Source organism: Lissotriton vulgaris, chromosome 2_1 (assembly GCF_964263255.1).
Source record: "Lissotriton vulgaris chromosome 2_1, aLisVul1.2, whole genome shotgun sequence".
Classification (NCBI taxonomy): domain Eukaryota; kingdom Metazoa; phylum Chordata; class Amphibia; order Caudata; family Salamandridae; genus Lissotriton; species Lissotriton vulgaris.
In genome coordinates, this window is record NC_141687.1 from 1,825,437,834 (window position 1) to 1,825,461,054 (window position 23,221).

Sequence of the window (23,221 nt, forward strand, 5' to 3'; positions counted from 1 at the left end):
AGTCAAAAGCAAGCCTGGCTTATCAACACTCCAACAGCCCCCTTCCCAAAGAGATTTGGGCTTCGGTTGCACACATATGTAAAACCAGCCTTCTCCTACATAGCTCCTAAAGCATGGCCAACCTTACACTACACATAAGATCCTCCTCCTCACCTCTTGAATTCCGCATGTAGCCGAAGACCTGGCTTTTTGAGTAGTCAAACTAGGCTGTAGGTTTAGCTAGGCTCGCACCTGCTCAGTGCCAGGATACCCTCCCAGGGGTCATAGGGCTCTCTACAAATCTGCATAACATAACAAAGGGTGGGTGGGGAGAGAGGGCAGCCCATTCGAGGACCCCACACAAGCGTGAATACAGATGTCTGTATGGTTTGCTCGCAAGGAATGATAAGCTGCCCAAATGCATCATTGCATAATGGGTCCCACTCTGATCAGGCCCTGTCGTAGGGAAGTCTATTCCACTCGATGGAATGCTTTCTCCATGTCGATTACCAGGGTGATCTGATCTTTGGGCCCGTTTGCTTTTGTAATCAGGTGCAGTACTCTATGAATATTATCATAAGTTTGGCGATTACGAATGAACCCACATTAGTCTGGGTTTATCTAATAAGAAAGATTTGTCAATTTGTATTTACTTTTAAATAGTTTTGGAGAGGTTCGGCATTATCTTTTCCAATCCATTCTTACTTCTTTCTCTGGTACCTTCTTATTTCAGTTGCACATGATGCTGCAGTGCTCTACTTCCCATGATCAAAAACATGTGGATAATCAATGGTTGAGTGGGGAACCTCTCTGTTTTGAGAATGCCTTACAACATCCACAAGTGCAACCATCAGATTTGACATTTCTCTCAACTGTTGCACACATAAATGAGGCAAGCAATCTCTCCTGATATTTCATCATCCATGAGTATGCATATACCTCTGCAAGGTGACCAATAGTCTTGCTCATACTTCTGTTGCAAAATATATACAACAGAGTGTTATGATGCACTTTAATTGTGAAGTGCAAAGAGCTTAATATAACATAGAATAGGAGCCCACAGGCAGGATACCTTTTCTTTTTTAGGTCTCGCCCTGGCGAAAGCGCTCTCTCGCCGCGAGAGCTATAGCTGTCGGCTCAGCCGACAACGAGGGGAGACCAGAGCTGGCCACGCGCTCAGCATTGTCTATGGCACCGTCGGATTCTGACGCGCGCCTTCGGATTGGGTCACGTGCGTGAGCTTGTAACGTAGACAGTTCATGCGCGCGACCGAATCCCAAGGCGCGCGTTGGAATCTGACGCTGCCATGCTTCTGAATGCTGCGCGTGGCCAGCTCTTGTTTTTCATGAGTTTCTCTTCGTGCAGGCACGATGTGCGCTGCTTCAGCTTGTTTTTTTAGCAGAGCAGAGTGAGTGCCTCTCCCGCTGACATCACATCCCTGGTCCGATTGCACAACAGTGAGGAGGTGTCCGGGCGCTGGAGGTGAGGAGGACAGCGGCAGGAACCGGACGACGGTCACGGGTTAAGCAACGCTGCCCTGCGCGCGCCAGACGAGTTGCCAAACTTAAGTAAAGTGTGAGGGACGCTCCTGGGGCATCGGGAGGAGCGGTCTGAGCGGAGGAGGCGAGGGGTTCCCGACAAACAGATGGCCCAGACTAGGCACCTGGGAGGCGGTTTGCGCTGCCACAGCATCAAGGAAACTACAGCCAATGTCCGGCAGCCGAGCCGCCGCCGCCCCCTCCCCGGGACGGGCTTCTGAGCAGGGCTACCACTGGCAGGCGGGCACCGGGACAGAGCGGGTACCAGGTCCCATGCGGCGGAGCCCTTCTCTCCCCGCGGCTGTCAGTAATGGGAGCTGCTGCCTAGAAGGAGGTATGGGCTGCTCCTGCGCATCCTATGGAGGGGAGGCTGTTTTTTTATTGTTTAAAGCAGTTTCTGGTGTTCTGCTCATGGCGCCACTCTTCACTCTGTCTGCTTGCTATGACATCAGGGCCTGAGACGTAACAACTCAACTGCAAAACAATATTGTAGTATAGCTGATGTCATTTTTACTAAAGGATAGGAATGACGTCACGACAAGACTAATCATATTAGGTACAGGTCTCTCCTCAGGCTTTGCAGGCCTCATTGTACTAAAACTAAAACGAGATTGCAAGAATTAACATAGGACATTGCATAGCAGAGGGGTGCTGCTTCAGATAGCTTATTCAGCATAGCTTGAATACCATGTTCGAGGCATATGGGCTGCAGATGGTACATTATGAATAGATCGCCATCTGGTGTTGGGCTCGGATGATTGCACTTTGTTTTTCTCTTGGAGAGTCTTTTGTATCTTGGTGACTCCTCCCTTGGTTGGTAGTGCGCATGGGCATCGGCTCCATCCTTAGATTGTTTTTTTCCGCCATCGGGTTCGGATGAGGATCGAGACGCTCCAGATCAACTTCAGAGAAAAGTGATTTATCGGCGCGTATTCCCTTTCCAATTCGACGGTATTGTTATCGAACGCGTTTCATTTCCATTCCGACGCGTTGCAAATTCAAAATCGAAGAGAAAAAACTTGGATCTACGTCGACGAACAGGAGGCCTTTCTCGACGCAGTCAAGCCCGGAGTCCATGGAAAGGACTCCATTCAAAAAATGTCCAACGTGTGGTGCTAAGTTCCCACACAAGGACCTACACGAGGTGTGCAACCTCTGTCTATCGCCTGAACACGAATCCAGGGACTGCGAAGCCTGCGCAGCATTCTCCTCCAAGCTAACGATTAGAAATCGTCGAGCTCGAAGACACGAGGTTTCCAGAATGCAGTCGGAGGCGATCCCGGAGCTGTTCGGAGACGAGCAAATTGAGGAAGAAGAGGATCAGTCGGGGTCGGAAGGGGACCAGTCGGAGGTTGAAGAACTCATCGAGCAACAAACCGTGAGTGACGACGTCCCCTTACCGAAAAACCGACCCCGTGCGGTAACGACCCCGCCTTCGGGCCCGGTCAAACCGCAGAAAAAAGTTTCCGACGCCCCGCCCTCGGGCCCGGCAACGAAACCGAAACTGAAACCAAAACACTCGGACTCCCACCATGTCGGATCCGAGAAAAGGGCGACATCGACTTCGGCACCGAGGCTACATACAAGGGAAAGCTCGGTATCGAAACATTCCATGTCGAAACATAAATATGATTCGTCGTCCAAGATTCACTCGATACCCAGGAAGTCGGAATCGAGTAGACATTCGGTGCCGAAAACACCAAACACTGACGATCGAAAACATAAGCACCTTTCGGAACCAGGACCTTCGGTACCGATTCAGGAGCAACATACAGATCCCAAACAAAAGATCTTGTTTATCGATCCGCAAACTGGCAAAGTGGTCACGAAGAAGAGAAAGAATGAACAGACAGAAGATAAATCTCTTCCTTCAAAAAAGAGAACAATGGGGACAAATATAACTCCTCCTGCTTCTCCTCGACCTAAAGTCACACCCTCTTCTCCTATTCCTCACACTAGGCCAAATATTCCTACACCTTCCACACCAAGACCATCTACACCTCAGTCTGATGTAGACAGTGATCTAGGGGAGGGAGAACCTCAAGGGGATGACGAAACCATCCCAGATGAGGATGACCCATGGGAAAATTATGACGTAGGGTCAGATGAGGACAACGACCCAGAGTTATATCCCTCAAAGCCTTCACCACCTGATGATAACACAGGGTTTGTGCAGCTCATTAATAGGGCAGCAAAATATCATAAAGTAGATATACATACAGAACCTCAAATAGAGGATTTCCTGTTAGAGACGCTACCTAATGCACAAAGAACATCAGGTACTCTTCCTATGTTGAAGGGTCTTCTCAGTCACACAGAAGAAATATTCAAAGACCCAGTGAGGGCTAGGGTGTTAAACCCAAGAATTGATAAAAAAAATATAAGGCGGCTCCAAAGGATCCAATATTTATTAAAGGGCATGTACCTCTAGACTCGCTGGTGGTCTCAAACGCTCGTAAAAGAGCAAACTCATTATCTACAGGAGAGGCTCCTCCACCTGATAAAGAGTCAAAATTAATAGATGCATCAGGCAAAAGAGTAGCATCACAGGCGGCAAATAGCTGGCGTATAGCCAATACACAGGCACTACTCGCACGTTATGATAGGGCACATTATGATGAATTAGAAAAACTCATCACACATCTCCCCAAAGAACATCAGAAAAAGGCAGATCAGTTAATACAGGAAGGTAAAATAATAACTAATACTTCCATTAAGTGCGCCCTAGACGCAGCAGACACTGCAGCAAGATCTATCAACACCAGTGTCATGTTAAGGAGACATGCATGGCTTAGAATCTCAGGATTCAAACAGGAAGTACAAACGGCCCTACTGAACAAACCATTTGATCAAAAGACACTGTTTGGTTCAAGCACAGATGAGACCTTAGAAAAAATGAAAAAAGATACAGAAACGGCTAAGTCAATGGGAGCATTGCAACAGCCAACACAAAGAGGTTCCTTTCGTAGATCCACCTATAGAGGGGGCTCAAAGAATACAGGAACAAATCAGCAATCCACCTCTTTCACACCAACATCACCCAGAGGTAATTCAAGAGGCAGTTACAGAGGTAACAACAACAAAGGTAGAGGCCGCGGAAATAATAACAACCGCAACGCCTCAACCCCAAAACAGTGACTTCATAGAACTCCCCCCAGACCACATAACACCGGTCGGGGGACGTCTATCACAGTTCCTACCTGTCTGGGAGAACATCACATCAGACAAGTGGGTGAGACAAATTATCCAACATGGTTATTGTCTGGAACTCACAGCTACCCCACCAAACATCCCCCCCAAACAGCGTCCAATGAGTCAAGATCATCTGACATTGTTAAGAGAAGAAGTACTAGCACTTCTACAAAAGCATGCAATAGAGAAGGTCCCAAAAGATCAACAAGGAACAGGAGTATACTCTCTATACTTCCTGATCCCCAAAAAGGACGGGTCCCTAAGACCAATATTAGACCTCAGACCTCTCAATGCTTACATAAATTCGGAGCATTTCCACATGGTCACGCTCCAACAAGTACTCCCTTTACTGAAGAAAGGGGACTTTCTTTCTACACTGGATCTAAAAGACGCTTACTTTCATATCCCAATTCACAAAGCCCACAGAAAATACCTAAGGTTTGTATTAGAAGGACAACACTATCAGTTCAAAGTCCTTCCGTTCGGTGTTACAACAGCACCGAGAGTTTTCACAAAATGCCTAGCTGTGGTGGCAGCACACCTAAGAAGACAACAAATACATGTCTTCCCATACTTGGACGACTGGCTAATAAAGGCCAAGTCAAAAGAAGAATGTCTTCACAACACACAGAAGACAATTCAATTGCTGCACCACCTAGGGTTTACGGTGAACTACAAAAAATCACACTTGCAACCAAACCAGATTCAGCAATACCTGGGGGCTACGATAAACACAGAAAAGGCAATAGCACACCCCAACCCAATCAGGATACAAACAATGGTCGGGCTAATACAAAGATTTCAACCACAACACTCACTACCAGCACGAGTGTTTATGCAACTATTAGGCATGATGTCCTCCTGCATACTGCTAATACCACATGCCAGACTACAAATGCGTCCACTACAGGAGTGTCTAGCGACACAGTGGAATCAGGCTCAAGGTCAGATTACAGATCTGGTGTTGGTAAACGACCGGACGTATCGCTCTCTGAAGTGGTGGAACACGGAAAACATTTCCAAGGGACGGTCGTTCCTAGAGCCAATTCCACAAGTGATAATAACAGCGGACGCATCGCTCTCAGGATGGGGAGCGCATATGGACAAATACACAGTGCAGGGGAAGTGGAGAAACTGCACATCAACTACCTAGAACTATTAGCAGTATTTCTAGCACTAAAAGCTTTCCAAATGCAAATCACAGGCAAGGCAGTCCTGATCAGAACAGACAACATGACTGCAATGTATTATATTCAAAAACAGGGGGGGACACACTCTCTCCAACTATCCAAACTAGCACAGGACATTTGGAGATGGGCCATTCCTCAAAAGATCTATCTGTTAGCAGAACACCTACCAGGAGTTCAAAATCAGATAGCAGACATCCTAAGCAGACAGTCAGAACAAGTACACGAATGGGAGCTGCACGACCAAATACTGCAGCCATTCTTCCAAAAATGGGGGCAACCAGAGATAGATCTGTTTGCCAATCAGAACGCAAAATGCAAAAACTTCGCATCCAGGTACCCACACCAACGGTCCCAGGGCAATGCACTATGGATAAATTGGTCAAACAAATTTGCTTACGCGTTCCCTCCTCTACCACTAATTCCGTTACTGGTTCGGAAGCTGCAGCAACACTCAATGACAATGATACTAGTGGCACCCACGTGGGCAAGGCAGCCGTGGTTCACCACACTGCTACAACTCTCACAAGTACCACATCAAAAGCTAAGATTATTACCCATGCATCTTCCACAGAACCATGGAGAAATAATGCACCCAGATCCCAAACAACTGAACCTAGCGATCTGGCTCCTGAGGTCATAGAGTTTGGATATTTAGATTTACCACCAGAATGTATGGAAATCATTAAACAGGCAAGACGTCCTACCACCAGAGCATGCTATGCATCAAAATGGAAAAGGTTTGCTATACACTGTGACAGTAAGCACATCAACCCTCTGGACGCATCCACTAAACAAATCATTTGCTATTTACTACACTTGCAGCAATGTAACTTAGCATACACCTCTATAAGAGTTCATCTCGCAGCTATAGCGGCGTACCTACAAAACAGGCAACATATTTCCCTGTTTAAAGTACCAGCAATTAAAGCTTTCATGGAGGGACTCAAAAGAGTCATTCCACCAAGAAGACCACCTTCCCCAGTCTGGAATCTCAACATAGTACTTACCAGACTAATGGGGCCACCCTTTGAACCTATGCATAGGTGTGAAATACAATTCCTCACATGGAAGGTGGCCTTCCTCATAGCTATCACGTCACTTAGAAGAGTAAGTGAGTTGCAGGCTTTTACAACTCAAGAACCATTTATGCAGTTACACCAAAATAAGGTGGTTCTTAGAACAAACCCAGAATTCTTACCAAAGGTAATTTCAGCATTCCACATCAATCAGTCAGTGGAATTACCGGTTTTCTTTCCAAAACCACAAACAGTAGCAGAAAGAGCCCTGCATACACTAGATGTTAGAAGGGCCATATTGTACTACATAGAAAGAACACAAACTTTCAGAAAGACAAAACAGCTATTTGTTGCGTTTTCTCCAACACACAAAGGCAATCCCATATCTAAAGCGGGCATTGCCAGATGTATTGTAAAATGCATTCAAATATGCTACTTAAAAGCAAAGAGAACAGTAACTGTTCCTCCTAGAGCTCACTCTACACGTAAACTAGGAGCATCTATGGCATTTTTGGGAAACATTCCACTAGATGACATATGCAAAGCAGCTACCTGGGTTACACCGCACACCTTCACAAAACACTATTGTGTAGATGTGCACACAACACAACAAGCTAGAGTGGGACAAGCAGTATTAAAAATTTTATTTCAGACAGTTGCAACAGACACGGGCGACCACCGCTAGGGAGAGAACTGCTGTATAGTCTATTCATAATGTACCATCTGCAGCCCATATGCCTCGAACGGAATATGCTACTTACCAGTATGCATCTGTTCTTGGCATAGAGGGCTGCAGAGTGGTACATGCCCTCCCAGCCTCCCCGGAAACCTGTGTCTGTTCCAACATTATCTTATTTAGATACACTTACATGGGCATTCTTATCTGTATTCTACTACACTACTCCATCTAACCCTACTATGGCAAAACAATCTAAGGATGGAGCCGATGCCCATGCGCACTACCAACCAAGGGAGGAGTCACCAAGATACAAAAGACTCTCCAAGAGAAAAACAAAGTGCAATCATCCGAGCCCAACACCAGATGGCGATCTATTCATAATGTACCACTCTGCAGCCCTCTATGCCAAGAACAGATGCATACTGGTAAGTAGCATATTCCATTTTTCACATTTTGGACTGGAAATGGTTGCATCTGACTCCTAGCAGCAGGAAGTGTGCATTGAAATAGGTGTTTATGCATGGAAGCCTATTTTTAAAGCATATAGCATACAGGGACCAGCATGGAGCCCACTGTGGTGATTAAGTGTAGTTTCCCTGATGCATGCAGGTTTGTGTAATTAACTAGGCAATGCGTCCTGTTTTAACAAACTAATTGCCGATTAAATATTTGGTGACGGGGAGAATTTGATAAAACAGTAAGACTTCCGAGGATGTTACTGAGTCATTACAAACAAAAATGTACATCATAGGCATCCCTATGTTTGGATAAAGTGAAATGGAATTTGATGTTTAGGGTTAGCCATAAAGAACTTGCGGTAAAGAGTTTATCCGGGCAAAGGTAGAGCATGAAAATGCCCTAGATGATGGATGTTTTTAGGTACCCCTTCTTACCACCTGCATTATTATGTATGGAGACGTATGCATCCTCAAAGATCGACTAAGGAATACATAAAGGCATTGCATTTTAAATGCATTAAGTAGAAGCTGAACTGAGGATGACGTCATTATAGTAAGAGGACAACAGCTTCAAACAGGCTCTGTGTTAGCAGGGGGATATCATGCGAGATTTTTTTCAGCTGGCAGTGCTCTGCACGAGGGGGCCTGTGGGTACATACTATAAATTAGAACAAGTCTCAGAATCCAGATGCTGTTGCCTTATGATCCAAGATTTGTTCAAGCAGATTCTTATGGCTTAGACCCTTTGGCAATTATGTAATCCTAAAGGGAAAGAGGGGTCACGTTTTTTTCCTTCCTATGCCTACTGGTATGTTTAGGCCTTAATAGTGGTGCACTAGAAAGGGGAGCTGTGAAGAGTGGGAAAGGAAAAGGTGCAGGGGTTAGGTGTGTGGACAGGAAAGATGTGCAATTGGTATAGTAAGACCAATGGAAAATTTCCAGTAAATTATGGTAGGTGCGGAGTAGATAGGTTTTAGGGAGACAAAAGTGGTACAGATAGGGCCAATGGGTGGTAGCAAGGGAGATGTGCAGTGAAAAGAGAGGCAGTGATCAGGTGAGAAGTGTGCCAATTAGTAAAGGTTTAGGGAAAAGGTGAAGGGTTCAACCACAAACAAGCATTTGCAATGCAGTAGGTCTTGCATTTAGGTAAGTTTAAGCTATTGGCATTATAAGTGACAATGCCTTTTATTTATGTTTTAAAAACTAAAACAAAAATAAAAGGCATTGTCATTTGCAATGTCAATAGCTCAAACTCGCGTAAATGCGAGCCCTATTGCATTTCAAATGCTTGTTAGTTACTTGAGTTGTATCTGAGTAAACATTCTAGATGCAAAAGCGAATTGGATTATTTATGTTTGAGACTACACCACAAATCAATGTATAGCTTGCATTAGATATTTTCTTTACAGGACTCAACTACAAGCAAGTTTTGATAATTTTAATTACCTTCTTTCGTACAAACCCATAAGTAACATTAGACTCCCTTTTCCATAATATAACAGGGGACATTAAAAACCTTATGTCTAACCAAGAAAGAATTATCTTTCAGTTTAACCCCTTCGCTGCAGGGTTTATTCCCCCGTTGTGCTGGTGGGGAGAGGGGCGCGCACAGCGCCCGCATGCTCATGACGAGCTCAGCTCGTCACAGGTGCATTGGCTCCCGTGGAATGCTCAGCACAGCAGGGGAATTCTCTCCGCACCTGAGCATTCCACGGGCCATGACGAGCTGAGCTCGTCATGAACACCGGAGCACCGTGGGCTCGTCATGAGCATGCAAGAGGTTAATCCTATGCTAAAATCTTGTTTACGCCTCCAATTGTGTTTCAAAATCACTTTTTGATTTCAGTCTCGTTTTCCTTGACCACCTCCAAGACCTGCAGCTCTGGACCTGTTCTTGTCACAATGCTAAACTCAGCTTGATGCTACCACACGAAAACAGGAATGCTATCCTTCAAGACTTAAAGTTTACAATGTGTTTACCTTCCTTAAATTCCTTCTTCACCTGAAAATAGCCAAGGAGTGCTACATTGCAACGAGTGAAATCAGTGCTGAAATTTACGGAGGCAATAAACATTTTATTTATTATTTATTTATTTAGAGGTTTTCTACAGCGCTAGCCAGACCCGAGGGTATCGGAGCGCTTTACAACATGATATAGAGAAGACAAATACAGGATAATGGCATGGTAGAAAAATACAGAAGTGTGCAAACAACAATACAGTTCTGCTGAACGTCAGAGGTGCATCGTTGAGGTTGAGAGGTCTAGGTATCTGAGGAGTGGGATTGAGGTAAAGAGGTTTGGAGGTAGTCTCAAAGACTAGGGAACGCAAGTCTAGTGCTGGAGATTTCTCTTAGCGGTGCCGACCCAGGGGCTGATTGTTCGTGCGGTGTCTGATGGCTATCCAGTGGGAGCGCAATGTCAGGTGACATCCTGGTGGGGGGCGTGGGAGTCACGTGATTGCGTTCGGGAAGGCGTGGTTGAGGTGAAGGGCTTTTAGGAGACTTTTGAATTTTGGAAAGGAGGGGGTGGTTCTGATGTAGATTGGGATGGATTTCCAGATTTTCGGAGCGTTGCCTGAAAAAGAGCGGGCTGCAGTCTTTTGTTTACGCATTTTCGGGGGGATGAGAAGGAAGGCTTTAGAACTCCTGAGGCTTCTTGATTGACTGGCTTTCTTGAGTTTGGAAGCTAGGTGTTCCGGTTTCCCTGTGTGCAGGGCTTTGTGTGTGAGGCAGGCAGCTCTGAAGCTGGCTCGCATTTCCACAGGGAGCCATTTTAGATCTGAGAGCGGGAGATATATGGTCAAATTTTTGGATTCCAGTGACCATTCTGGCTGCTGCATTGAGGGTGGTTTTGAGAGGGGCTAAGTGTGAGCGAGCTGTACCGGTGAGGGCTGCGATCCCATAGTCGAGTCTGGACAGCACCAGAGATTAGGTGACTTGTTTGAGGTCGACCGGAGGGATTTGATTTTGTTGAGGAGCTTCAGATTGAGGAAGGCGCTCTTGGCGGAGTTCTTGATGTGATTGCTCATGGATAGTTTGGGGTCAAGGGTGAATCCCAGTGATTTGACCGAGGTTGTCAGGGTGAGATTTCCGTTGAGGGTATCAATTGCTTTCACCCATTCAGCGATTTGCGGATTTTCTTCCTTGTTGGAGATGAGGAGGATCTCGGTTTTTCCCTGATTGATTTTGAGGTGGTTTGTTGATAGCCGATCTTGGACTTCTCTGAGAGTGCTGTTGAGCCTTAGTATGTCATTAAAGGAGGAGGTTTCCAAGGAGATTTGAGTGTCATCTGCATATAGATGAAAAGGGACGTTTGCTTTTTTCAGAATGGATGTGAGGGGTTCCATGTATATGTTGAACAGTTGAGGGGAGAGAATGGATCCTTGAGGGACACCCTTGTTCACGGGTAGGAGGTCAGAAGCAAAGGATTTGAATTTTAATCTTTGGGAGCGATTTTGGAAGGAGGAGGAGAACCATTGAAGGACCACTTCGTCTGCACCTACTCACTCTTTGATAGCTTTGATGAGAAGACTATGGTCTACAGTGTCAAAGGCTGCTGACAAGTCTAGAAGGATGATTAGACAGCAGTGGTCTGAGTCGAATGAGAAGAGGATTTCGTCCATGATGTAGAGGATTGCAGTTTCGGTGCTGTAGCCTCTTCTAAAGCCTGATTGGTGATGGTCTAACAAATTAATGTTGTCAATATGTTTGTTCAGTTGACGGAGAACACATTTTCTAGGATTTTGGCTAGGAAGGGGAGGTTGGAGACAGGTCTGAAGTTATTCAGGTCGGTAGAGTCTAAGCCTGGTTTCTTCAGAAGAGGAGTGACTTGGCCGACTTTAAGGCAATCTGGTATGCTGCCCGTTTTTAGTGAGCTGTTCATGATTTCGCACCAAAGTGGAGCCAGGGTGAGTTTTAGCTCTTTGGCCATTTCGGAGGGAATGGGGTCGAGGTTGTGTGACGAGGGCTTGGAGGCGGAGATAAGGTTAAGGATCTCGGCTTCTGTGATGGGATCGAAGGAAGATCAGGTAGATGCCTGTCGCATTCTCGCTGTAGTTTCGATTGTAGTGGGGCAGTCTTTGTCGGGAGGATGAATGTTAATGTCCAGTGAAAGTTCGATCTTGGAGATTTTTTCGTTAAAGAAGTTGGCGAAGTTGTCCTATAAGGCTTCAGAGGGCTGGACATGGGAGGTCACTGGCTTGGACGTTTGTTTTTTGATGCTGTCAAAGTGTTCTCTTGGTCTGTTTCTGGCCTTGTCCAGCACAGTGTAGAAAAAGTTGGATTTTTCATTCTTGATATGTTTGTATTTTCGTCTGCTACTCTGAGTTCTTCATAACGGCTGGAGGAGGGATTCTTTCTCTAGAGACGTTCTGTGGCTCTGAGTTGCCTTCTTTCCTCATTAATGTCCTTGTTGAACCAGGATCTGGAGGGGGTGTTCCTGGGTTTTTTCTGTTTCAAGGGGGCTAGTTCGTCTAGGATGGAGGACATGGTAGCGTTGTAGTGGGATGTGAGTTTTTCAGTGGAGAGGCCTTCCGGGGAGATGGGCAGGAGGCAGGATATTTTTTCTTCTAAATCCTTGTGTTCGGGTTTTCTTTTGTTAAGGCACCATACAAATGACAAAGATTCATCATTTTAAGATTTATTTACATGTTTAGTTTCTATTTCATATGATTTCCAAACTTTTGAGTATTAAAGAAATTATATTTCTTATTTACCCTCCTTTAGCCAACACGTTTCAACGTGCGTTGTTCTTCCTCAGGGCAAATGGATCCAATAATACACTGATATAATACAAAGATGTTTGTTAAATGTGTGGCTGTGGATAAACATGCTCTACATTCTCCTGCCATCTAGTGTGGGACCTGTACATTTGCAATATATTTATCATTGTTGCTCCACTCCTGTTCCAGAAATCATCAGCACACCAGCTCCACCTTAGATTGTTTTCTTCTGCCATTGGACTCTGGCGTTCTGGACGTTGCTCTGAAATCGAAGTGGTAAAAACACGTCAACAGACGTTTTGGGTCCTGCAACTCCAAAGAAGAACTACAATCACTTACATCAAACACATAAAATCTTTTTCTCTGTTTTCATCTATTCTACTCAATGGGAATGCCTTTGGCTCAAAGTGTTCATCAAGAAGTCTTGAGACAATTCTCGAGAATGCACTAAAGACTCTGGCATGGAAGCAAATCTTAATTTATGTCCACAGTGTAGTGCAAAATACTTGTGGTCCTTACCGCCACAGTGTATGTAATTTGTGCCTTTCACTCGACCACAAGGTGTCAACCTGTGAGACCTGTCTTGCGTATTGCTGTAAAATAAAATATATATATATCTCAATCAAACACAAATAGTACAAATGCTGGGTGCGATAAAATATGTAACGTCATAGTGACATCTTCGGCATCGAATATATCCTAGAAATCTAAAGTCTCAAGAAGGCACAACAGCCAGAGGAAGAAGAGGCCGGTCCATCAACCAGGCAATTTGAGAAAGAAGATCTAGACACCTTGTCATTATGTAGTTCGGCCATCTGCAGCTTCTAGAGGAAGATGTATAAGCTCTTCTTTTCAAGGGTGCTGAGGAGACCCTTCCCACATACCAACAAACGCAGGAGATCTACTCCCTCTATTTCCTCATTCCCAAGTAGGTTGGCACCCTAAAGGTCCTCAATCTGTGACCATTGAACAAGTTTATTTGATCAGAACATTTTCACGTGGTCACTTTAAAAGATGTCAATCTCCTTACTACAGTAAGGCGACTTCATGACTGTGTTATATCTCGAGGATTCATACTTTCATATACCTTCGCATTCAGTGCCTCTCTGTTACATTTGTATCATGGTAGGCGGAAAACATTACCTATTAAAAGTTCTCTCCTACGGGAGTAACTCCAGCCCCAAGCATATTTACCAACTTTTGGCAGTCATCACAGCTTACCTGCACAGACATGCCATCCACATGTATCCATTTCTGAACGATTGGCTGATAAGGAGCAGCAGCAAAGAACAGTGCCAAGCACACACTCTGCAAGCAGCATTGCTACAGCACAAATGTTTTTACGATCAGTAGGAAAAAGTCACATCTTCAGCCACATCAAATTCAACTCTTCTTAGGGTCCAAACCAAATGCACAAACAGGCAACTGCAAATCTAGCAGCTTCTACCTCCTTCAGGCATGACCTCCCATTACCACAAGAATTGTAATGAAACTTTTAGGCACTGTTGCTTCCTTCAAAGCAGTAGTTCCCTATGCCAGGATACGTATGCTGCTTTTAAAGACAGTGGCACAAGCAGAAGGCCACTGGGAAGATCTAGCGTTGGTTTCCACAAGGGCCTAGCATTCTATCCTCTGATGGAACACCAACATCATCTTAATAGGCAGAACTACCTATGCTCATGTTGCTGGTATTCAGTATTCTGATAAAGATGCTTGCTTTTTTCGCGCCTTTGCAGACCTAAAACAGGTTTTCTATTGATCAGGTCATAGAACTACATTACAAGTATAAGGTTCTAAATTATCTTCCCAGACCACCTGCTCCTTCCACCAGCCCATAAATACATTTGCATAGTTGGAGGGGGCAGCTGTACCTTGAAGTTGTCTAACTAGGGTCATCCTCAAAAAGAAAAATGTTTTCATTCAAGCACCATCTCATCATAGCCAACAACATTCCTTTGTGAGGTAAACAGTGTATATTGCTTGCTCCAAGAAAGTGCTCAGTTGCCTTAAAACTCAATTCATGTTGTCACTTCACTTTATACATCAATACATCTAGAGGTAACATCTAGAATAATATATTCAAACTCTGGTTCCCAATGGATCGATATCCCTTTACCTAGAAAATCTTTAGTATCCCTGGTAAAAGAGGAAAGTGTTTTTACAAAGCATAATAAAAAATCATGTATGTAGATATGTTTTCAAATAGGCTCCCTTTGTCCAACATATAAGTCTCCCGGGAGGAATGATTAGGTTTTAAAGAAACTTTGTCCAGATGGTATAGTGTGGGGACCTAGGGTGTTGCACTTTCAGGAACTGATATTCATAATAGTCTAGCAGCCTACCAGCCACCTGGTCCTTTAGATCATCATGAAACAAACCGCTTACTTCATTAAAATGTCAAATACATTTTTTTTATGGCATCCAATATGCTCAGTTGGTTATTAGCCTCTTCTGCATACATTTTTAGGCCACAGAGCAATATTCCTTTCTTTGTCAGATTGTATGATTATCTCAGTAATTGCTTAACAATGAGATAGTACAAGTTATTACGAGTTAGGGGAACTAATTTGTTCAGTGGGTGCCTCCACCTCCCCTCTTCTTCCTCTTGATTAATTGTGCTATCAAATCACATCATTGCTACACTGATATGCTGTAATTTGTACATTATGTAGCTGTTATTGTTTAACCGCATCGCTGCAGCGGTTATTTTTGTGCTGTGCGGCTTTTTTCTAAAAGCCGCGTTACATGACGTGCTCAGCTCGTCATCCGCACACGACCATCGTGGCTGATGACGAGCTGAGCTCGTCATCAGCAGCGAAGGGGTTAATGCATCATTGTACTGCTCCTTTGGTATGGCATCTGGGTCACTTAATTCTAAAAAAAAAGTGAATAACGAATAAATGCAGAATATATGAGAGCTGCGGTACAGTTGGGCAAACCTTAAAGTTGAAGCCAGTGGTTGTATTTCTGCAAAATATTAAAAAATAACACTACGTGGGCAAGGGTGTGGAATGAGTGATGATGATGTACCGGTGCAGAGTGACATCCCCATGGGGATTTGGTGTCTGCAAAGACGACCTAATGCTTTGCCTTTGAGGAAGTGGTTTTTATAGGGGCATTTTGATTGTATTCCACCTAGTGAGCTCTCATTGAAACACTGTGAACTCTAATACATTGAGCTGCACATTAATTTGTTATACTCACACCAATAATCTGGTGCAAATCAGAGTACTGGGTAGATCTCGAAGTGAGTTTTCTAGTACCCTAATAAAATTAATTGCTTCACTAAGGAATAATTGTATATTTAACCCTGCATTCAAAAGGATATGACGATATAGGAGAGTGAAAACCATTTGTATAAAATAGCTAATTAATCTTCACTTTTTATTTTACAGTTTAACTGCCCAACTGAAAATGTTGACCTGCAGGGTAGAACTGCCCTGCATGACGCAGGTAAGGACTGGGCATGCAATGTAGGGAAAGAAGCAGACAATGAAGGGGGAGAATTAATTGGACAAGAGGCATGGGGAGTCACTCATTCAAAAGAACGACGGTTTTGATTATAAAGAAAAGCCATAGAGGGTTAAAGGAGACTAGGTTATGGAGGATGCAAAGGGAGAATGAATACATGGGTCGAAAAGGTTTGGAAGGGCATGGGCGATGAAGCCATTTTCATGCTACTGTGTTTTTGTTGTTGTTGTGTGACAGGAAATATAGGGCAAGAACTATATGTACCTTGCAAACCAGGCAAGTACCATGAGAAATGGCAGCTTTGTGGATTTATCAGGATTTCTTCTCTAGTATTGAATATTTCATAGGTTCGCATACTTCAATCATCCGGGTCATCAAGCAGGGATTCTCACACAACTTTTACGTAAGCAGTACAATGCTAGATTGAGCTTTGAGAGCTTAAAACGATCACTTTATTGAGCTGTTTACTGCCATTTAAAAGAACCAAACTTCAACCAAACAGTAGACAGATGAGCCAACACCACTCCCCTCAAGGACCGCCATACCTCAGACTTTTTACTGCAGGTTGTTTGAAGGTAGCCTCTCTGAGCACTGCTCAGGTTTTTCCTCTGAAAGATTCTTTCTTTATTTTGAAGTAAATTTTGATCACTACTATTATCTACAACCTACCTCTCCTTTTGGCATTTTATTCTGACTGAAAGCATGGCGGCTGATCCTAAAAAGACCTCTTCAGACCTTGTGGCCCCTGTTCGATTTTAAAGGTACATTCTGAAGACCCCCACATGAAGTGCACCTACTGTCTCCATCCTAAACACATGACCAAGGAATGCAAGATGTGGTGCACCTTCTCAGCCAAGACCCCGAAGGACCAGAGGTAGATTACTTTTGTAGCTACAAAAGATCAAGGCCAAGGAAGACACCATCTTCAGGAGATAACCAGTAAGGTATTAAAAAATCTCCATAAAGGCGCACAAGAGAAACCATCCTTACATTTCTCACATGGAGAATATTCAGTTGAACCCAGGAGGATGATTTTAAAAAGTACAGAGTTGCCTCTATTTAGACGTCCTAGTTCTGCTTCGGATGTCCTGGAATGTCCTAAGAAAAAAAGATGTTTCTTCAGGGCTAGAAAGACCACAATCTGAACCTTCCACACCATCTGTAAAGGCTTTTTATCATGACTCTTCTAAAATGTAGTTCAAATCAGTGTCAATGTAGTCGTACGCAAAACAAATCATCGGTGAAACACATTGAAGACAGTTGTTTGGCACTTTTCCTACATCCACCTCACCGACGAAAATGTCGTCGTCAACACTACCATAGACTGGACCTCCATCAATGACAACACCTCTGAAGGAATCAATGCTGTTAAAACCATCATCGAGGGCACCGTTGGCAATTTGTCGACAAAACCATACAAGGTCATTTTAATATCAGACAAAGGCATTATTTGCCTCTCCTTCTCAAGCATAATTCACTGAGTAAAGTATTGCCTTTTCCACGGCAGCATTTCCAGGAAACTGGATATTGAGATGAAGAATGTCCCATTGATCCAGCTTAAAGTCCTACCCAAATTAACGTCAAGTGCCAGGAGGAAGATGGTCACCAATCTCTCGATGGGGAATATTCTTTGCATGAACAACCTGTTTACCAGCTAGTAACGGTGAAGCCAAGAAATGTAGAGTCTTTTCAGAGCATTGTACATATGAGCCTTTTAAAGAAAGCTACCAGTACCAGGAACAGCGTATGATGCAGGCCCCCAGCGCATTAGTAAAAGTGCCTATTGCTTGCAGACAGTAATAAAAGATTCTCAGACCAAGCAACGCAACCAGCATCACCTAGGCCTCAATCATCAATCACTTATCAGTGCCTACAACAAATATTTTCTCTAGGAAGGCCAAGACTTAATCAATTGATTCGCCACATATTAAGACCTATTTTTCCTTCAGCCCACAAGGATATGTACTCTGATGAGGACCAGGAGGAGGATAAAATCTCTGAGAATCCTCAGGATGTGGGTTCTGAAACAGACGATTATGTGGCATTATCTGCCTCACCTACCACACTTGCTGCAAATTCTCTTCCGGATGACATCATTTCACACATTGCCTAAGAGAGCATCCTAAAAATGTGACCCACCTCTGCCAATGAAATAATCAGAGTGTTTCCTAAATTACTTTAAGGAACCAGCTCGTAAATCAGTAAAAATGATCCCAATCCTTGATTATGTCTGGAAAAAATGTCTAGAAATTATGAAAAATCCAGCAATTGTGGTGCCTATTGTCCCACGTCTGGACAAAAAATACAGGGCCGCTAACATCTCCCCAGCCTGTCTCATAGGCCACCCTAGGCTGGACTCTGGTTAATCATGTAGCACAGAGCAGGTCAAGGAATTCTTCTACTTCTTGTTCTACTCCACCAGAGAGGGAAGGTAGAAGGTTAGACAACATAGGAAAATGTTTCTTTGCAGTGGCTGCTACCTCTATAAGAGCATCTAATTTCTTGTCTATCCTGGGAAGGCATGTCAAATGTGGTCTTACATAAGTTCTACACTTGAACTCCTCTCCCTTCTTCTGAAAGGACAGAGAACATCCTCCAAAATCATTGACACAGCAATGTGCATAGCCTCAATAAGGTTTCACCCACTTGCCGGGGTGGCTTTCCTTACAAGAGGGTTGGCTTAAGGCAACCTCTTTAAGTCCTGAAGTATAAACAAAAATTCTCGACATGCCTTATAATGGGGAAGCTCTAGTCAGGAAGCATGTCAATGACCCATCGCAGTCCAAAAAAACAGATACTGATACTGCAAGATGATTTAGAGTTCTCCAGCAAGAACAAACTCAGCCTTTTCATGGGGCTAGAGGAAGAGGACAGTTCTCGTACTGAGGCGGTTACCAATGTATATATATATATAATCAGCCTTGCCAAACAACCCAACAGTGTTATCGTCAAAAAGACCTTCCCAACAGTATATAGCTTTTCTACAGTCTGCTTACTCCAGACAGGCACCCCACCCCAAAAGAAGACTACGGCACAACAAAGATCATAGGAATTCTTCTCCAGGCATCGGTGACAGTCACTGGCATTGGTCCACACTTTCGCCTCTTTCCATAGGCAGATCACTTCCAATTTCTATGAACATTGGCAATCTTTTACAAAAGATTGTTGAGTCTTGGAGTAGTGGTAGAAGGGACACACCAAAGAATGTGTCCGCATACCTCCTGCAAACCCACCCCAACATCTCCGTCAGTTGCAAATATAGAAAAGTGTGCTGCTCAAAAAGAAGCAATAGAACAGGTGCTTAACCCACAGAGAAATTCCTGTTTATATCCAGATTATTTCCTCGGAAAAAAGAAATCGGGCTAGTCGAGACCAATATTCGACCTGCAGCAGCTAAACAAATTTATAAAGAAATGATCTTTTCACATGGTTGCACCCAAAAAAATCCTTCAGTTACTAAACAAGGAAGATTACATAGCATCTCTGGACTTCCAAGATACATATTTCCCAATTCCCATGCTTCCCTTGCACAAACCATACTGAAGGTTCAAAGTGGTTGGTCGTCATTATCAATTCAGAATCCTACCTTTTGGTCTCAAACTCCCCCACATTTTTCAGAAAATTCCTGGCTTCAGTGGCAGCTTATCTGAGAAGAGTAGGCTACCAAATCTTCCCTTACTCTAGATGACAGATTAGTCAAAGGTCCATCCTCTGGAGACACCAGGAACTCTAAAAGGGGTTGCCTACAACTCAACACCCTAGGTCTAACACATATCAAAGACCAATCCTCCTTAAAACCAAGCAAGAAAATACGGTTTCTGGCAATTCTTTGTCATGAAATGATGCAAGATTTTTCCCACCAAAAAAAAGAGCTACAACAATTTCTTTTCTTGCCCGCAAGCTCCTAAAAAGAGTCTATTTCAGTAGTACATCTACAGATCTTTCCTGGGGATGTTATCTTGCATCCCATTGATTCCACATTGCTGTCTTTGTATGAGACCATTCCAAGAGGAACTGAGCAATCAATGGGCCCAAGACCATTGCTAATTTGATGACATTGTTAAAATCATAAGCACCATGAAAGACACCACACCATGGTGTACTCATGAAGACAACGTGTCGATAGGACTAACATTCGTCAACCCAATTCTGATTTAATATGACCACTGATGTGTCCCTAGAAGACTGGTAAGCTCACTGCCAGATTTAAAGATCAACAAAAGATGAGCGCCTCAAGAGTCCTAAATGCATATCAACCTTTTGGAGTTGCAAGCAGTGGCTTTAGGCCTTCAATACTTCCTACAAAGGTTTGCAAGATTATCCGGACTGGTACACACTAACAATACAACGACCATGTGCTACATAAACAAAAAAGGTGAAATAACATCGCTCCTACTTTCCAGAGAGGCACAGAAGTTTTGAGAAAGGCACAGTCATCAAATTATTCTGAGAGCGGAACATGTATCAGGTACCAATAAACAATTGTCCAACACTGTGGGCAGAACAACAAAAGACTGTTGCAAATGGAAGTAAAGCTAACACCAATTGAGAACTATCTTACAAAAGTTGGGAACCCTAAATCTGGATCCGTTTGCGAACAACCAGTGTCACAAATGTTGATCACACACAAGCAGATTTCCTTAGAAGGGGTCACGGGGAATGCCTTTCAAGTAGCAAGGTCTGGAAGTTTTGCCTCTCTTTCCCCCGCTTCCAATTATATAGAGAGTCATAAGCGAGATGAAACAAAAACGATGCCGTCTCATTCTAATGAACCAGTGTGGCCCAGACAGTACTGGTACACAGAGTTACTGCTCCTTTCAAAGGCGAACCACATTCCCCTCATGCCCCTAACCAAAGTCCTTAGTCTGCATGCAGGCCAGGTTCTTCATGCACACCGGAAATTGCTCAATTTATCGGCTTGGCTTTTGAACGCAATAAATATTATTTCTAAATATCCCAGAAGATTGCAGAGTAATGTTTGCCAAAGTCAGAGCAGATTTTACAAATAAGACATGTAACCAAATGGAAACACTTTTGTCTATGGTGTTCAGGCCACAATATTCAACCCATTTCTCCCTACTAGAACAGACTTCCATACTTACTTCACTTAGCACGTTCAGGTCTGTCTCACTCTTCAGGCAAAGTCCATTTAGTGGTACGTTCTCACAATTTACTTTGGCTAACGAATAGTCCTTATGTTCAAATTGGGTGTATGATGGAGTTCCTCAGACGTTTATTCAGAGCCTACCCTCTGGTTAGAAAATCACCAATTTCATGGTAAATTACTACAATCAAAACACAATTAATGAAACTTCCTTTTGAGCCTATTCACAAGGCAGAAATTAAATTATCATCTTGAAATGCAGCTTTGTTATTGGCTTTGAAGCATGAGTGAATCCAATCCCATCAAGGGCCCGTACATGCAGTTTCAAGATGAGTCATCCTAAGAGCAAACCTTCACTTTATTCCCAACGTACATTCAGACTTTGACCTTAAAAATCCAGTTGTGCAAAATCCTTTTTTTTTAAAAACTCTAACAATGCAGCAGAGAGAGCTCTGCATACTCTTCTTGTAAGACAATGTCAATGTTTCAGATTGTATATTGAAAGAGCACGCCATTTCAGGAAATAACGTCAATCTTTATTAGCATATGGTCCTCCCAGAAATGGGCACACTATTTCCAGCTTATTTTCAACTATAGTTTTCTGTAACCAAAAGGTAGGGTGGCCTTTACAAGGAAAATCCAGGCACATTCCACAAGAACAATTACAACTTCCACTGCCCTAGTTGCGTGTGTGCCTTTATCGCTTATCGGCAGAGCTGCGACATCAAAGAATAGACATACGTTTGCACGACACTGCTGTCTTGACTCCAAGTTGACCAATGATGCAGCATTGGGCCAGGCAGTTTTCTGCTATCTTTTTCATAAAGTTGAGCCTATTATGTACAGATTTCAACCCTCCATCCACTGTCAGTACTGTTTAATAGGAATACATATGCCAATTACTATATTTATTTACTACTTTATATTCTCAAGTGAATATATGAACGATCCAGTGCTGGAGAAAAAATCCAGTTGCTTACCTGTATACTGTGCTTGTCCCAGTATTGGAACTTTCATAGATTCCCATGCTGTTGTGTCATTCCCCGTCGTCGGAATAGGAGTCTCGGTAACAAAAATAACATAGCAGTAGGTACAAAAGAGAAAGAAAAAGGCCTAGGCCTCATTCCCTTTTGTAGCATATCACCCTGTTTTTGTAAAAGAGACCAAACTTAGGCCTCAGCCAATCAGAAGAGCCTCACCCTACAGAACCCCCCTGAAGGAACCTCAGAGCCTCAGATTTTATACTGCACGTTGTGCTAGGGAGTCTCCTTTGAGCTCTGCTCAACTTCTACCCTTCAGAAAGTTTCTTCAAGGTTTCTTCTTCAGATTCTTTTCAGATTCGCTTCAGATTGTTAGCTGATCCTTCCAGGATGTCTGACAAGGAGAAGAAGGCCTTTTTTAAACCATGTTCAACCTGTGGCAAGAAAATGCTTTTCATTGAGGATAAGCATAAAGACTGCATCTATTGCCTCTATCCTGACCACAAGGCTGCGGACTGTAGGATCTGTCGCACCTTTTCAACTAAGACCCTCCAGGACTGTGAGGGTAGGCTTCTGACATGGCTCCAAAAGTTAAAGTCCAGCAAGGATACTGTCTCCAGTGACAGTGAGGACTCTGCGTCAAAGTCTTCATCAAGAAGGTCAGTCAAGAGGGGTAGGGGTTCCCCTTCTCCTTCTGTGGAGCATCCTTCTAAGACCTCAAAAAAGACCCCCAGAGAGTCTGAGAGCCAAGGTCCAGGCGAATCTCCTCACCGTGTTGAAAAGGAGAGGGTGGGACCTTCTACGCCTTCTAAGGGTTTGAAGACTGATGCAGCCTTCAGAAAACCCTCTTCCCCACCTTCCGGAAAGTCTGACAGGTGTTCCAAGTCGTCGTC

At 43.7% G+C, this 23,221-nt stretch overlaps 1 protein-coding gene across 4 annotated transcripts in view; it reads left to right on the plus strand.

Moving 5' to 3' along the window:
* UACA (uveal autoantigen with coiled-coil domains and ankyrin repeats) overlaps positions 1–23,221 on the plus strand; it is a 403,907-nt gene that overhangs the window by 268,979 nt on the left and 111,707 nt on the right. For all 4 annotated transcript variants that reach the window (XM_086957925.1, XM_086957928.1, XM_086957929.1 and 1 more), the window contains exon 5: positions 16,169–16,226. In XM_086957925.1, the coding sequence (XP_086814051.1) occupies positions 16,169–16,226 (58 nt within the window). The remainder of the gene's footprint in view (positions 1–16,168; positions 16,227–23,221) is intronic.